Genomic DNA, 16,544 nt, shown 5'->3' on the forward strand with positions numbered 1-16,544 from the left:
CACCCATTCACAACATAGATTCATAGAAGCCCTACAATGTGGAAGCCATTTCATCCATCAAGTGTACACTGACCCTCCAAAGAGCATCCTACCTAGACCAACCCCTCTACCCTATCCCTTTATCCTCAAAGCTAATTCTACTAGACTGCACATTGTTGAACACAATAGGCAATTTAGCATCACCAGTCCACTTAGCCTGCATATCTTTGGACTTCCTCTTTGAATAAGGACATTTTTCTTTGTGATAGAAAAACAAATCTTTGGAATTCCACTTCTGCCACCTGTTAAGGAAGAAAGTCTGAATATTTTTAAAACACAGATTCATGACAAGGGGATGAAAGGTGCTTGGGAGTAAGCAGAAATGTATAAGCGGATCAGTCATGATCCTTTTTGGATGGGAGAGCAGACATGAGGCATTGAGTGGTCTACTTTTACTCCTATTTCAAATGTTCATTTACATTATGGTTTTTATCCCATTAACCCCCAGTGGAAACAGTCAGAATGTCCATCACTGCTTTCCTATGGAATCAACTCAGTTTGGAAAGAAATGCGATTTTCTGTTTGATAAAATACAATGCAAGTTTAACCTTGGTTTGTGGCTTTCCTGCCAGATCATCCAGTTAGCAAAAAAAAAACGAAATGGAAGAGGCTAGAGAACTTAATTGTTTTCTGTTCTTTATCATGTCACAAGGAGCAGGTGTGTTCCTCTGGGCCTCAAGGAAACCTGGAATCTTTCCTTGTCCTCTGCAGTTTTACACTTTCACTGACACTAGAGTTGCCATTCTTCTAGGGTTGGTCTGGAATTTCCAGGAATTGGAGGTTACTTTCTTTGACACTGTTTGTAGCCTTGGGGGAAAAAAGTCACAGGAATCATAGAAAGGTAAATTTCTCATCAATTTTTTTCAACTATTTTCTTTAGATTAAAAAAAAAGTATTGAAAATAAGGGAAAAGAGAGATTGTTAAAAGTCAAGCATCATTCGGTTGATTAGATGAGTCTTTTTTACTTTTGGATAGGCAAAGGAAGGCAATGTGTCACAAAGATGGATGTGATGACTGACTCATAGTTGGAGCATAGGGGCAAGTCATGTGATGAAACCTCTAGGAATAGATTCAATCACAATTATCAAGCTTGTCTGAAACCACCACCTTCTTCCCATACAGCCTCTGCAGATGAGTTTTTGGGTTCTTGGGTTTAATGTAGTGTGTCCATTGTCTTGCCATCTGCCTGTATCCCTGTTCACATGACTCCTAGGTAGGAAATAAAATCGGCACTATTGAGGGAGCAATGCCACAGGGCAATCAAATAATCCATTGTAAAAGAGCAGGCTGCATTATCAGATTGAAATCTCACAACATCAGGTTATAGTCAAGCAGGTTTATTTGGAAGTACTAACTTTAAGCTCTGAAAGTTAGTACTTCCAAATAAACCTGTTTGACTATAACCTTATGTGGTGTGATTTTTAAATTTGTCCACCCTAGTCCAGCACTGACACCTCTACATCATGCTGATGCATTGGACAAAAATGCTAGCATGTTTCAGTTGAACCAAATGATCACTGATGTCTTTAAATCCATATTTTTACTTGGCTGATCCATTTTATTCACAAGACATCGCACTTATTGATACTACCTGTTGCTAAATTATCTCCTCTTTCTGAAAATGCCAAATTAATTTTGAAATGTTTAAGGTATTTGATCACACCTGCAGGGGCTGAATACACTTTCATTGATTTACAAATACAAAGCATAACAGCTGCCTCAGAATATAAAACAGAATAAAAAATTCAAATTCAAACCATGATATAACCTCTCAAGTATATCCAATTGCAAATTAAATAAATATTGCCTGAGCAGAAGGGCTATGCACATTGGAATTTCATGTTCAACTAACTAACAGTGGTTCAAGGAATTGCAGATGAAGTGCCAAATTTTAAAACATCAAAATAATAAGGTAAATTGTAAAATGCACTCAACTAAATTATTGTGATATAGGTGGCGTGGTGCCAACACATTGGGCTAGTGATTCAAGGGATTCATTTAGACAAGTCAAGTAGGAGAAGGGATCACAGTTGTGCATTTTCCAGGTAGTGGTTTATAGGACAGCATTAGCAGAACAATAAGGTTTCTGGTTAACATAGATGTGACATGCATTAAAAGACTTGCATTTATGTAGTACCTTCCACAACTTCTACACATCCCAAAGTATTTTATAGTCCATGAAGGACTGAAAGTCACTATTGTATGAAAGAGACATGACAGCCAATTAGTGCAAGTTTCCACAGCTTGCAATGTGATTATGACCAGGTGATTGGGGCCGGGTGGGGTGACTTTATTGCGATTTATAAAATCATGAGGGGCATGGATAGAACCTTTTTCCCAGAGAGGAGTCCAAAACTAGAGGGCATAGGTTTAAGGTGAGAGGAGAAAGACTTCAAAGGGATGTAAGGAACATTCTTTTCAAGCAGAGATGTGTGTGTGTGTGTGTGTGGAATGAGCTGCCAGAAGAAGTGGTGGAGGCTGGTACAACTACAATGTTTAAAAGGCAGCTGGATTGTATATGAATAAGAAGGGTTTTGTGGAATATGGGCCGGGTGCTGGCAGGTGGGACTAGATTAGATATGTGAATAAGAAGGATTTACCCAGATATGGACCAAATGCTGATAAATGGGACTAGATTAATTTAGAATATCTGGTTGGCATTGATTAGTGGAACCAAAGCCTAGGGAGTGTTGCTGAACAAAGAGACCATGGAGTGCAAGTTCATAGTTCCTTGAAAGTGGAGTCGCAGGTAGTGAATAAGGTGTTTGGTATGCTTTCTTTTATTAGTCAGAGTATTGAGTACAGGAGTTGGGAGGTCATGTTGTGGCTGTACAGGACTTTGGTTAGGCCACTGTTGGAGAATTGCATGCAATTTTGGTCTTCCTATCGGAAAGATGTTGTGAAACTTGAAAGGGTTCAGAAAAGATTTACAAAGATGTTGCCATGGTTGGAGGCTGTGAGCTATAGGGAGATGCTGAACAGGCTTGGGCTGTTTTCCCTGGAGTGTTGGAGGTTGAGCGGTGACCTTAAAAAGGTTTATAAAATCATGAGGGGCATGGATCAGATAAATAGACAAAGTCTTTTCCCTGGGGTGGGGGAGTCTAGAACTAAAGGGCATAGGTTTAGGGTGAGAGGGGAAAGATATAAAAGAGACTTATGGAATGAGCTGCCAGAGGAAGTAGTGGAGGCTGGTACAATTGTAACATTTAAAAGGCATCTGGATGGTTATATGAATAGGGTTTAGAGGGATATGGGCTAGGTGCTGGCAGATGGGACTAGATTGGGTTGCGATGTCTGGTCAACATGGACGGGTTGGACCAAAGGGTCTGTTTCCATGCTGCACATCTCTATGGCTCTGTTTCTAAGTAATGGTATGGATGATTTGCTAGTGATGGTTATTAGTTGAAAAAAATACTTGGGGTGATTTGGTGAGGGGGAGAAAAAATGTTCAGTTGAGTGTAAGAGCACTTTTGGATATGCAAAAGAAAATTGGCCAGGCCACCAATGAGAACTCAAAAGACAAAGTGCTGAAGAAACGAAGTAGGTCTGGCATTATCTGTAGTGAGAGAAATAGAGTTAACAGTTCAAGTCCATTATGGCTGTTCTTCAGTTCTAAAGAATATGCAACAGGAGGGGCTATTGTGGCGCAAAGATAATTTTGAGGAAACGTTTGATACTCAAAAGAGAAAGGATTTGAAGAAAATCCCTGTAGAGCGAGTTTGAGAAAGAAGGGAAGACACTTGTGTGGGGTATAATGGCTAACTTCTCTGCTGTAAATAGCATGTGATTCTATGTAAGGAAAAGATTTTTCTTTTGTGGGATGTGGCTGCCCAGCATTTATTGCCTGTCCCTAGTTGCTCTTGAGAAATTGTTGGTGACCTTGAAATACTGAAGTCCACCTGCTTTGGGTTGATCCACAATGCCATTAGGGAGAGAATGCCAGGATTTTGACCCAACAACAATGAATGAACAGTAATATATTTTACCAGGTCGGGATGGTGAGTGGCTTGGAGGGGAATATGAGGGTGGTGATGTTCCCACATACCTGCTGCCCTTTTCCTTCCAGATGGAAGTGATTGTGGGTTTGAAATGTACTGTCTGAGGATCTTTGGTGAATTTTTACAGTGCATCTTGTTGATATTACATGCAGCTACTAATGTACATTGGTGGTGGAAGATGTAGATGTTTATGGATGTAGTGCCAATCAAGTGGACAGATTTGTCCTGGATGGTGTCAAGCTTCTTGAGAGTTGTTGTATTCCATCACACTCTTGACTTGTATTTTGTAGATGAAGCACAGGCTTTGGGGAATCAGGTGGTGAGTTGCCACAATATTCATAGCTAATGATCTGCTCTTGTAGCCCCTGTGTTTATGTGGCCAATAATAGCCCTCAGGTGATTCAATTATGATAATGCCATTGAATTGTCCAGGAATGGTGATTTGATTCTCATGTTGGAAATGATCATTGCCTGGCATTTGTGTGGCACAAATGATACTTACCACTTAGAACATAGGCTATTACAGCGCAGAACAGGCCCATCGGCCCTCGATGTTGCATTGACCTATGACACCAATCTGAATCCCATCTAAGCTACACTATTCCATTTTCATTCATATGTTTACCCAATGACCATTGAAATGCCCTTAAAGTTGATGAATCTACTACAGTTGCAGGCAGGGCGTTCCACGCCCTATTACTCTCTGAGTAAAGAAACTTGGCTTGTCAGCCCAAGTGTAGATATTGTTCAGATTTTAATGCATCTGAACGTGGACCTCTTCAGTATCTGAGGAGTCACAAATCGTGCCGGATATTGTGCAATCATCGGTGAACATCCTCGCTTCTGACCTTATGATGGAGGGGTAGGTCATTGAGGAAGCAGCTGAAGCAGGTTGGGCCGAGGGCACGATCCTGAGGAACTCCTGCAGAGCTGCCCTAGAGCTGAGATCACTGACCTGGCAAACACCACCATCTTCCAATGTGCTGTCTCCAACCAGCAGACAATTTTCCCTCAATTGTTTCCAGTTCTGCTAGGGCTCCTTGTTGCCACACTCAATTGAAATGCAGCCTTGCTGTGAAGGAATTAAGCTTGTGTCCATTTTTAAACCAAGGCTATAATGAAATGAAGTTGTTGCACTGAGCAGTTTGTGATGCAGTTGGTTAGGAACCATTGCCAGTTGAGCACATTTTGGGAAGGATTTGAAACAGTTCCATTGACTGATATACACAATAACAATGCCACAGTAATATCCAGACATATTCCATTTGGAGAATTTAAAAATTACATTTATTTCAGCCAGATGCTTGCCTTTACTGTTACAGATAGGAGGAACAAAATATTCCTGTTCAAATATTTGCCTTGCAGAAATAGATTGTTGAAAATAAATATGAACAAAACAGATTAAATGACTATTACCAACAATAGATTTTTATTTTAAAATTAGTTATTCTTTGTTATGTATAAATATTACGAGGTCAGACACACATCTAGATGTGGTACAGTTTCAGCATTTTCAGTATTTGTAGACTCGATCACCACTTTGGGGGTGACACTCCAATGCAGAATCAAAGGAGTACTGCACTACTGGAGTGCAGTCTCTTGAATAAGATATTAAACTGAAGCCCTGACTGGCCTCAAGTGAAGATGAAAGATTCCACATTGGCAGAATTTTGAAAAAGACAGTGGAGGTGGCTCCAATGTCCAGGCCAATATTTATCTCTCAACATCACTACGAGGAGAGTGTGAAAGAAAAGAGTGAAGAATAAAAGGATGGATAGAAGAATGAAGGAAGCAGAAGTAAGTGGTGGTGGAGGACAGTGAACAAAATAACTGTGGTTGAGAGAGAGAGGGAAAATTTGGGTGGCAAAGGGCTGAACTCTGAAAATATGCAGAGTTACCCTTAGATTTGACTCGTCAATGTTGTCCTGGCCAGACTCCCATCTCCCACCCTCCAAAACATCAAGCTCTTTCGAAACTTTGCTAGCTATATTTTAACTTACACTACGTTATGTTCATCTGTCACCCCTGTGATACTAATCTACATTGGCCTCTGGTTGACCAATGCCTTGACTTTAAAATTCTCACCATTGCATTTAATGTCCTCCAGCTATACAAATCTCCATGGTATTTGTGTTTGTCCACTTCTGCCTAGTGTGTATACCTGATTTTAATCATTCCACCACTGGGATCATGCCTTCAGGTGCCTGGCTGTAAGCTTTGTGATTGTCTTCCTGCTCCACTGTTCTTTTCCTTCTTTAACACACTCCTTAATATCCCTCCCTATTCGACAAAGCTTTTGGCCTTTCTCTTACTGTCTACTTATGTGACTCAGTGTCAAACTTTGATTATCGCTTTTGTGAATTGCATTTATGGTGTTTTACTGCATTAAAGGTAGTATATAAATAAAGTTTGTTATCATGGTTCGTGTTTTGGATTACATTTTGGGTCAGAACAAGGTTGACAATTACTTCCTTATTGAGTCCTAATTCTACAGCTAGACACACCGACAAACGACACACAGGACCCCTTTCCAGTGAAGCAATATCTTGTTTAATACAGTTTGTAATAAATTATTGAACACATTTCCATTTCCATGGGAAATTACCATAATGTCTGCAAGATGTGGATTTAAAAAAAAGTGCATTTCCCTCTTATAAATCACAAAATTTAATCTTACCAATTACATTCCAGCAGTCAGAGACCCATAAATGACCCTCTCCGTTCACAAAATATTAATTGTGGGCTACTCAAACAGTGGAAACGTGCCCATGGAATCAGGTGTTTTAACATGAAGGGAGGAAAACCAGGAAGATGGGGAGTAAAGTGTTAGTGTTCAGAAGTGGTGGATACGTGAGGGTTGGTCAGAAATCAGTAAGTCTTTTAACCCACATGCAAAAAAGCCATATTACAATCAAGGATAATGTGTGACGGGAGAGAGAAAGTTACACAGAGAGAGCGCTGCACTTAATCCTTGTAATAGCATTGAATACATCAGAATAATATACACTGGTGTACATAGCGTCTGCTATTATCATTACAAAATATAGAATTCTAGTGCTCTGCTAAGTCTGAAGTTTAATATTACAAACTAAAATAACAAGTGGTAAATTCAAAATTATTTTTGGCCCCCTGCAGCCTGTGGTGTGGAAGGCGCAGTCAGAAGAATATCCAAAGGTTCTCATGGCTGTAGACCCACAGTCGGACTCACGACAGTGCCCCAAGAAGTCTGTTGAATCCATTAAGAACAAGAAAACACTGTGAGAGTAATCGTCAGCAAGTGATCCTCATTTCCACCAGGTGTACCATTGGTGGAAACGATACCTGGCCTGAATTTAACCCATTCACACTGGGTATCTTCTGTGTCACATTGGCACTGATGGCAGTTCCCTGCATATTCCCAACATGTCAAAATGTAGCTGGGATGTCCGTAACTTGCTACTGGCACCAATCTGATATTCTGTTGAGCCTGTGTTTCATCCCATAGGGGCTTTGCTTTTGTGTGAAAGTCTTTGTGTGAGTGTGTGTGTGTGTTATATATATATATATATATATATAAATGTTTGCATGCATGTATGCCTGAAAGTTGAGTATAGTTAAGTGTTTGTGTGAGCATATGTTTGCTGGTGTGCATATTATGTGTTTATGTAAAAATGTATCTATATCCGTTAGTGTCTTTGTTTATCTTTGTGTATTTATATGTAAATGTATGTGTGTTAACGTATTTACATGTATATGTTTGCTTATGTATGTTTGCATGTGTAATTTGTAAGATGTATTTATGTAAGTGACCAGTGTGTGTGTATTTAAATGTTGCATATGTATATATGCTTGCATTAAAGTTCACGTGTAAGGTGTATGCGTGCATGTGAATGCATCTGTGTTTATATTAGAGTGTATGTGTGTTGTATATGTAAGACTGCATGTTTCAGTGTTTATGTGAATGCTTTTGTGTAAGTACGCGTTTATGTAACTGTGTATGCATACATGTATGTACCATGCAAGTGTTTGTGTATATATGTAAATGATATGTGTGTATATGTATGTGTACTTGTGGTTGTCATTAACACACTAAAATCTCCAGAACACTATTATTTAATATATATTCTTTGGTTGTGTGACATTAGAAGTGATAGGAGGGGAACAATTATCAAATCAGATTGCTGGCCAGAGTCTTCGTCATGGTCTTTATGCCTTTGACTTTTATAACATTATGGGTGGATGGAGTTCAGCCACAATCTCACAAATGCAGAGCAGGCTCAAAATGCTGAATGACCTCCTCTAGATTGTATGTTCCCATTTTCTTCTAAGTATTTTTTGCTGGGGAAGAGGGGAGGGTGTGTTCTTTTGGAAAGGTCTTTGTCTTTTGTTTATCCTGTTGAAGTCAAGAACATCACCCAGCTGTGATTCTAACATTGTACATTCTCAGTCCATTCCTCGCAATCACATGTAGGGCACAGGATTTCCAAGAGTTTTGACAAGTGTAGTTTTTTTTTGCTGTGCCTGTCGTTGCTAACTGATGTCAGGTCCCTCGTTCAGGAAATACGTACACATTTCTCCTTTGCCCTTGACTTTAACCAGTCCCCGGTATTCCAAGTGGTAGTTTTCAGCTGACAGGACCTGGTACATATCTGTAGTCACCTGAGGAGATCATGGACAACCAAATTAAAGGATGACAACAAGATAATGCAGTTAGAGAAATCAACCGGAAATCACAAATGACTGTAAATACATGAATAAAAGAAGAGTAAAAACAGCTATTACTTTGTGCATAATTGGGGGCAGAATTTGTAAGGACCATTCAGGAGGGCTTCTTGACACAGTCCAATCAGGAAAGAAGTTATACCAGACCTGGTTTTGGGAAATGGGCCTGGCCAGGTGAGTGAAGTTTCAGTGGGGGAGCATTTCGGGAGTAGTGACCATAATACCCTGAATTTTAAGATACTCATGGATAGGGATAACAGAGCCCTTGGGTGAAGCTGTTAAATTGGGAGAAGGCTAACAACAACAACATTAGGCAGGAACCTGGAGATGTGGGAGTACTTCAAATGGCAGGAGCGGCACGTTCCTGCGAGAATAATGGATCGGTATGGCAGGTTATGTGAAGCTTGGATGACCAGGGATGTTATGACCTTGGTCAAAAAGAAAAGGGAAGCATACACAAGATCCCGGAGGATGGGAACTGACAAAGGCCTTGAAGTATATAAGGAAAGTAGGAAGTAACTTAAACAAGGAATTAGAAAGGTCAAAAAGGGTCATAAATACCTACAGCACAGAGGTAGGCCGTTTGGCCCAAACTGGTCCATGCCAAACAATATGTCCATCCACGCTAACCCCATTTCCCAGCACTTGGCTCATGTCCCTCTAATCCTTTCCTATTCATGTATTTGTCCAAATGTCTTTTAAATGTTGTTAATGTACCCAACCCCAACCACTTCTGTTGGCAGCTCATTCCGTATGTGTATCACCCTCTAAAAAACGTTGCCCCTCAGGTTCCCTTTTATTCTTTCCCCACTAACCTTCAACTGATGCCCTTGAGTCCTCAATTCCCTAACCCTGGGAAAAAGACAGATTGCATTCATCCTTTTCATGCCTCTCATGATCTCATACAGTTCTTTAAGACCCTTTGGTCCAACCCGTCCATGCTGACCAGATATCCCAACCCAATCTAGTCCCACCTGCCAGCACCCAGCCCATATCCCTCCAACCCTTCCTATTCATATACCCATCCAAATGCCTCCTAAATGTTGCAATTGTACCAGCCTCCACCACTTCCTCTGGCAGCTCATTCCATACACGTACCACCCTCTGCGTGAAAAAATTGCCCCTTAGGTCTCTTTTATATTTTTCTCCTCTCACCCTAAACCTATGCCCTCTAGTTCTGGACTCCCTGACCCCAGGGAAAAGACTTTGCCTAGTTATCCTATCCATGCCCCTCATAGTTTTGTAAACCTCTATAAGATCACCCCTTAGCCTCCAATGCTCCAGGGAAAACAGCCTCAGCCTGTTCAGCCTCTCCCTGTAGCTAAGTTCCTCCAACCCTGGCAACATCCTTGTAAATCTTTTCTGAACCCTTTCCAGTTTCACAACATCTTTCCGGTAGGGAGGAGACCAGAATTGCAAGGAATATTCTAACAGTGGCCTAACCAATGTCCTATACAGTCGCAACATGACCTCCCAACTCCTATACTCAATACTCTGACCAATAAAGGAAAGCATACCAAATGCCTTCTTCACTATCCTATCTACCTGTGACTCCACTTTCAAGGTGCTATGAACCTGCACTCCAAGGTCTCTTTGTTCAGCAACACTCCCTACCTTATCATGTTGGGAAGAAGTTTCCATTGGTAGGAGAGATTAGGACCAGAGGGCACAGCCTTAGATAAAGGGAAGATCTTTTAGAACGGAGATGAGGAGAACCTTCTTCAGCCAGAGAGTGGTGAATCTATGGAATTCACTGCCACAGGAGGCTGTGGAGACCAGGTCATTGAGTATATTGAAGACTGAGATTGGTTCTTGCGTATGAAGGGGATTAAAGGTTATGGGGAGACAGCGGGAGAATGGGGTTGAGAAACGTATTAGACTTGGAAAATGTGGTGCTGGAAAAACACAGTAGGCCAGGCAACATCCAAGGAGCAGGAGAATCGACGTTTCGGGCATAAGCCCTTCTTCAGGAATGAGGCCGGTGTGCCAAGCAGGTTGAGATAAAAGGTAGGGGGAGAGAATTTGGGGGAGGGGCACTGGGAACACGATGGGTGGAAGGAGGTGAGGGTGAGGGTGATAGGCCGGAGAGGGGGGTGGGGGCGGAGAGATCGGGAAGAAGAATTGCAGGTCAAGAGGGCGATGCTGAATCCGACGGTTGGGACTGAGATAAGGTGGGGGGGGAGGGGAAGCTGGAGAAATCTACATTCATCCCGTGTGGTTGGAGGGTTCCTCGGCGGAAGATGAGGTGCTCTTCCTCCAGGCGTCGTGTGGCCAGGGTCTGGCGATGGAGGAGGCCAAGGACCTGCATGTCATTGGCAGAGTGGGAGGGGGAGCTAAAGTGGTCTCCTCTACATTGGGGAGACAGGCCGTCTATTTGCGGAACGTTTCAGGGAACACCTCTGGGACACCTGCACAACCAACCCAAACGCACCGTGGCTGAACACTTTAGCTCCCCCTCCCACTCCACAAATGACATGCAGGTCCTTGGCCTCCTCTATCGCTAGACCCTGGCCACACGACGCCTGGAGGAAGAGCGCCTCATCTTCCGCCTAGGAACCCTCCAACCACACGGGATGAATGTAGATTTCTCCAGCTTCCTCATTTCCCCTCCCCCCACCTGATCTCAGTCTCAACCCCCGGATTCAGCACCGCCCTCTTGACCTGCAATCTTCTTCCCGACCTCTCCGCCCCCACCCCCTCTCCGGCCTATCACCCTCACCCTCACCTCCTTCCACCTATCGTATTCCCAGCGCCCCTCCTCAAAATTCCCTCCCCCCTACCTTTCATCTCAGCCCGCTTGGCACACCAGCCTCATTCCTGAAGAATGGCTTATGCCCAAAATGTCGATTCTCCTGCTCCTCGGATGCTGCCTGACCTGCTGTGTTTTTCCAGCACTACATTTTTCAACTCTGGTACTCCAGCATCTGCAGTCCTCACTTTCTCCTCCTTGAGAAACTTATTAGCCATGATTGAATGGTGGAACAGACTCGATGGGCTGAATGGCCTAATTTCTGCTTCTATGTCTTATGGTGTAACGTGATTTCAAAGACAGCACCTCTAACAGTGCAGTACTCTCTTGACACTGAAATGGGAATTGCTGACAAATCCTTTTAGATATTTTAAATCAAACTGTTCAGGTATGTTAGGACATACATTTAGAGCAGTAAGACCTGAACCTGGACCTTCTGGCTCAGAGGTGGGGACACTCTGCCACAATGGCTACTTTTCAAACTTCCCATCTGCCATGTTAGGTGACAAGATTTTTATGCTTAGGTCCTGGTGTGGGACTTGAAACCAAGTTTGCTCATGGGATTATTCAAAATCTACTTGTTCCCCAGTTAGTTCTGATAGTTTACTTCCAAAATTTCAGCAGTTTCAATACTTATTTTTTTAATATTCAGGGTTGGTGTGTCGCTGGCATGGCAACCATTTATTGCCCATCCCTAGTTACTCTGAGTTTAGTGGTTTTCATGGGCATTTTGTTGGCCATCCCTAATTATGCTTTGAGAGTGGCCATTATGAGAACTATACTACTGAGGACACCATCTCCAACCCCCCCCCCCCCCCGCCAACTACCGGCCCCATATTCTCAGAACTTGAATTTGGGTCTCTAAGTTGCTGGTACAGTGATATTTACACTACACGTATCATCTTTCTGTCTCACTTATTAGGTAACCTCAGAGGGCCATTAATAGTCAATCCTGTTGGTGCGGGACTGAAGGTGTCTTTCCCACCTTTATGGTGATCAATTGATAATCGATTGATTGGTGGTTACTTGATTGGTTTTTCTCTCAGCTACGCAGCAATGCTGGATCTGTGACCAAACATGTAAGGGGTAAACAGCCATTAAATTAGGAAGAAAACAATTCAATAGCTTCTGAAAAGAACAAAATATTCATCTCAAAGCTATGGAAGTATGGTGTCTTAGGGAGAAATAGAAACTTGTTGTGTGTGCCATTTGCTTTCACTTTGTCATGAATTCAAAGTCAATTTAAGGCATAGGGCAGAGGTTTTTTTCATTTACCTGAATTCTGTCAGGGACTCCTGTACTGTCCATTCTACTTGCCACATTGACTGTGTTTCCCCAGATGTCATACTGAGGCTTGCGGGCTCCAATCACTCCTGCTACAACAGGGCCAATGTTGAGTCCTAGATAGTAAAGGAGAGATGAATTATCACTCCTGCGCACTCACATTTATTACAAATCTCCAGTCTCTTCCCAGAACCTCAGGACATTGAACTGCTCATTTGTTGCTTCTATGATCTACAGATTTTTCAACCTCACATTTACTATCAGCTAACCATTCACTTTGATTCATCACATGCTGATTTGAGAGATTTAGAGTTGTAGGGCCACAGGATTAAAGTTGGAGAATAGGACTGAATAGATTGCTCAACAGAGAGCTGGCAAGGACTTAATCAGTTCAATGATCTCTGTTATGTAATAACTCTATAATTTTATCCCATCTTGTTGTTTCTCTGCCTCAACCCTCGCTCACCCAAGCTCAAACAGCTACTGGACTATAGAAATGAGGAATTCACTATTGCCTGTCATCAATGCAATGAAACCAACAACTTGACTTTCCTGATTAAACACATCAGTCTGCTCTTCTGCAGATCCAAGTATGAGAAAGTTTTTCACTACACAGAATAAGAGAAAAATGAAATATTATTCAGAGTTACGATGCATGTATGTGAATACGATGAGAATGGCAAATAAGAATGGTGAGGTTCAGACCGGGAGAAAGTGAGGACTGCAGATGCTGGAGATCAGAGCTGAAAAATGTGTTGCTGGAAAAGCGCAGCAGGTCAGGCAGCATCAAAGGAGCAGGAGAATCGACGTTTCGGGCATAAGCCCTTCATTCCCGAAGAAGGGCTTATACCCGAAATGTCAATTCTCCTGCTCCTTTGATGTTGCCTGACCTGCTGCGCTTTTCCAGCAACACATTTTTCAGCGAGTTTCAGACCAGATTGGCAAGTGGAAGTACGATGATGTTGCTACAACAGAGACTTAACTCAAAGAAGGGCAGGACTGGACATTAAACATTCCTGGATTCAAGGTGTTTGGAAAATAATGGAAAGGACAAAAAATATGGAAGGGTGGCAGTATTGATGAAGAAGAGCATTGCAGCACTGGAGAAAGTGGATAACCTATAGTTGGCATGGACAGAATCAATTCGGATACAACAAGGGAACAGAAAAGGTGTAATTGCATTGCATGGTGTAGTTTATAGGCCACAAATAGTGGGAAGCATGGAGAATTTTCAAGATAATTACAGAGGCATGCAAGTCTTACAGTAGTCACAATGGAGGATTTAACTATACGAATATAAACTGAAATTGTAAGGTAGAGGGAAGAGAAGGGCAAACATTCCAACAAAATGTTCAGGGGAATTTTTTATCATCCAATGAGAAAGGAAACACTTCAAACCTGTTTCTTAGAAATGAAGTGGGTCAAGTAAGTCAAGTGCCAATGGAAGAACATTTGGTAAATAATAATCGCTTTATTGAAATATTTGGGTGACTATGAAAATGGATTATGAACAATTCAAAGTAAGAATAATTAATTAAGGGAGGCCAACGGTAATGGGGTAAAATGGATCTTGATCAAATAAACTGGAGTCAGAGTCAGAATTTGACAGGAAAACTGATTGCTGGACAATGGACTGCATTCAAAAAAGAACTTGTTCAGGCAGTCAAGTTATCTTCCCTTGAAAGGGAAAGGTAGGGCAATGAAATTCAGAACTTCCTGTATGACAAAAGAGGTAGAAATTTGATCAGGGACCAAATTGGGGATTTACACATAACGGCAGATGGCATGGCTGCTTTGAAAGCCTTGATTAATTCTTTGCATCTGTCTTTAAAAAGGATCTGAAGTAATTAATAAAAGTAAAAGGTTATATATTGGAAATCTTTTTCATGCAGTGAGTGGTTAAGACCTGGAATGCTCTTCCTCAGTGTGGTGGAGGCAAGTTTAATCAAAGTTTTTAAAAGGGAAGTAGATGGTAATTTGAAAAGGAACAATGTGCAAGTTTTAAAGGAGAAGACAGGAGAATGGTATTAAGTGGGTTGTTCATTCAGAGAGCCAGTGCAAACACGATGGACTGAATAGCCTCCTCTGTATTGTAACAATAATATGAGTTTGTGACAATGTTTTTGCAAGAAGTGAACCCACACACTGACTGGCTGGCAACTCTGGATCATAGGAGAGCACAGCACAGGAGGAAGCCATTCAGCCTATCTTTCTTTGGGCTGGTCAATTAGTTCCACTCACCTGCAATTTGCCACATTAAAAATAAAATGTTTCCTCATGTTACCTTTGTTTATTTTTGAATGATGATAAATCTGGTTACTGCTACTTGAAACATTCTTCTCTACGAAATGTCTTCCTAGTCGTGATCCCCTGGATTAATTTGCCTTCTTAGCTGTTGATGCTTAATGAAGGGCACTTGTGGTGCAGTTATAATGTACTTGTCTCTGAGCCAGGAGGCCCAGGTTCAAGTCCCACCTGCTCCAGAGGTATGTAGTAACGTCTCTGAACAGATTGATTAGAAAATGTCTTGCTAATTTTAAAGGAATAATCCTCAGTTTCTCAGGTGCACCCACAGAACTGAAACAGCTTTTCCTGAGCACCATTTTAGTAATTGTCTTCTGGCTAAAATTACCTATTTTCATCTGGAAGTTATTGAACGAGTGCTCATTGATGTACTTCATCTGGTCCATCAGCCTCATGGCATAGTCTGCCAGTGCCTTGATGTGTGTCTTCCCAACTTTGTCGTAAGTGGAATCATTCAGACCCGATGCTGCCATATATGTACTACCTATAGTTTTAATCTTCTCCAGCTGTTGGAATTGTTCTTCGCTGATGATCTGCAATGAACCAAACAACATCAGATTGGAAGTCGACCAGGAAAATAGTCGACTGGGAAAACTACCACCTTCAAGATCCCCTTCAAACTACATGTCATCCTGACTTGAAACTGTACAAACAAGGAGCGGGAGTAGACCATTCAGTCTCTTGAGTCTGCTCCATCATTTAATAATGTCATGGTTGATCCAATTGTATTTCATATCTGCAAAGCTGCCTATTCTGATAACCTTTCAACCCCTTGCTTACAAGAATCTATCCACGTCTGCATTAAAAATATTCGATGGCTCTTTGCCACTGCCTTCTGAGGATGTGAATTCCAAAGACTCATGACTCTATGAAATAAAAAAATGCATCTTTTCTCTATTTTAAATGCATGCATCCTTATTTTTAAACAGTGGACTCCTAATTCTAGATTCTCCCACATTCTTCCTTCCACATCCAAAGACCTCCGCAGGATTCTGAATGTTTGAATTAAGGCACCTCATACTCTTCTATAGTTCAATGGATTATATGTCCAGTTTGTTCAATCTTTCCCCATAGCTAGCCCATTCTAGGTATTAGTCTGGTAATCTCTGAACTGCTTCCAACATATTTACATTGTTCCTTCAAAAGGATGACTGACACTGCACAGCACTCAGGTGCAGTTTCAGCAGTGCCCTGTATAACTGAAGCACTGCTGCATGGTCCAAATCTTGGGCGTCATCCTCTCTCTGTAACAACAGTGCAGTGGACATGGCACATTGGTGTAGTGGTTAGCACTGCTGCCTCACAGTGCTATGAACATGGGTTTGATTCCAAACTTGGGTGATTATCTGTGTGGAGTTTGCACATTCTCCCCGTGTCTGCATGGGTTTCCTCTGGGTACTCTAGTTTCCTCCCACAGTCCAAAGATGTGTGGATTCGGGGTCGGTTCCTGAGGATTGGAAGGTGGCTA

The 16,544-nt window shown here is 41.8% G+C and overlaps 1 protein-coding gene across 4 annotated transcripts in view; it reads right to left on the minus strand.

Annotated features, from left to right (window-relative positions):
• Positions 1-6,565: 6,565 nt before the first annotated feature.
• The window catches only part of adcy5 (adenylate cyclase 5), a 429,739-nt gene continuing 419,760 nt past the window's right edge, over positions 6,566-16,544 (minus strand). For 3 of the 4 annotated variants that reach the window (XM_072579926.1, XM_072579925.1, XM_072579924.1), the window contains 3 exons: positions 15,405-15,609; positions 12,764-12,888; positions 6,566-8,676 (listed from right to left, as the gene is read on the minus strand). In XM_072579926.1, coding sequence (XP_072436027.1) covers positions 8,548-8,676; positions 12,764-12,888; positions 15,405-15,609 — 459 coding nt within the window. In that variant the 3' untranslated portion in view covers positions 6,566-8,547. The remainder of the gene's footprint in view (positions 8,677-12,763; positions 12,889-15,404; positions 15,610-16,544) is intronic. The other variant, XM_072579927.1, reaches the window with a different exon arrangement.

Source organism: Chiloscyllium punctatum, chromosome 10 (genome assembly GCF_047496795.1).
Source record: "Chiloscyllium punctatum isolate Juve2018m chromosome 10, sChiPun1.3, whole genome shotgun sequence".
NCBI classification, from domain to species: Eukaryota; Metazoa; Chordata; class Chondrichthyes; order Orectolobiformes; family Hemiscylliidae; genus Chiloscyllium; species Chiloscyllium punctatum.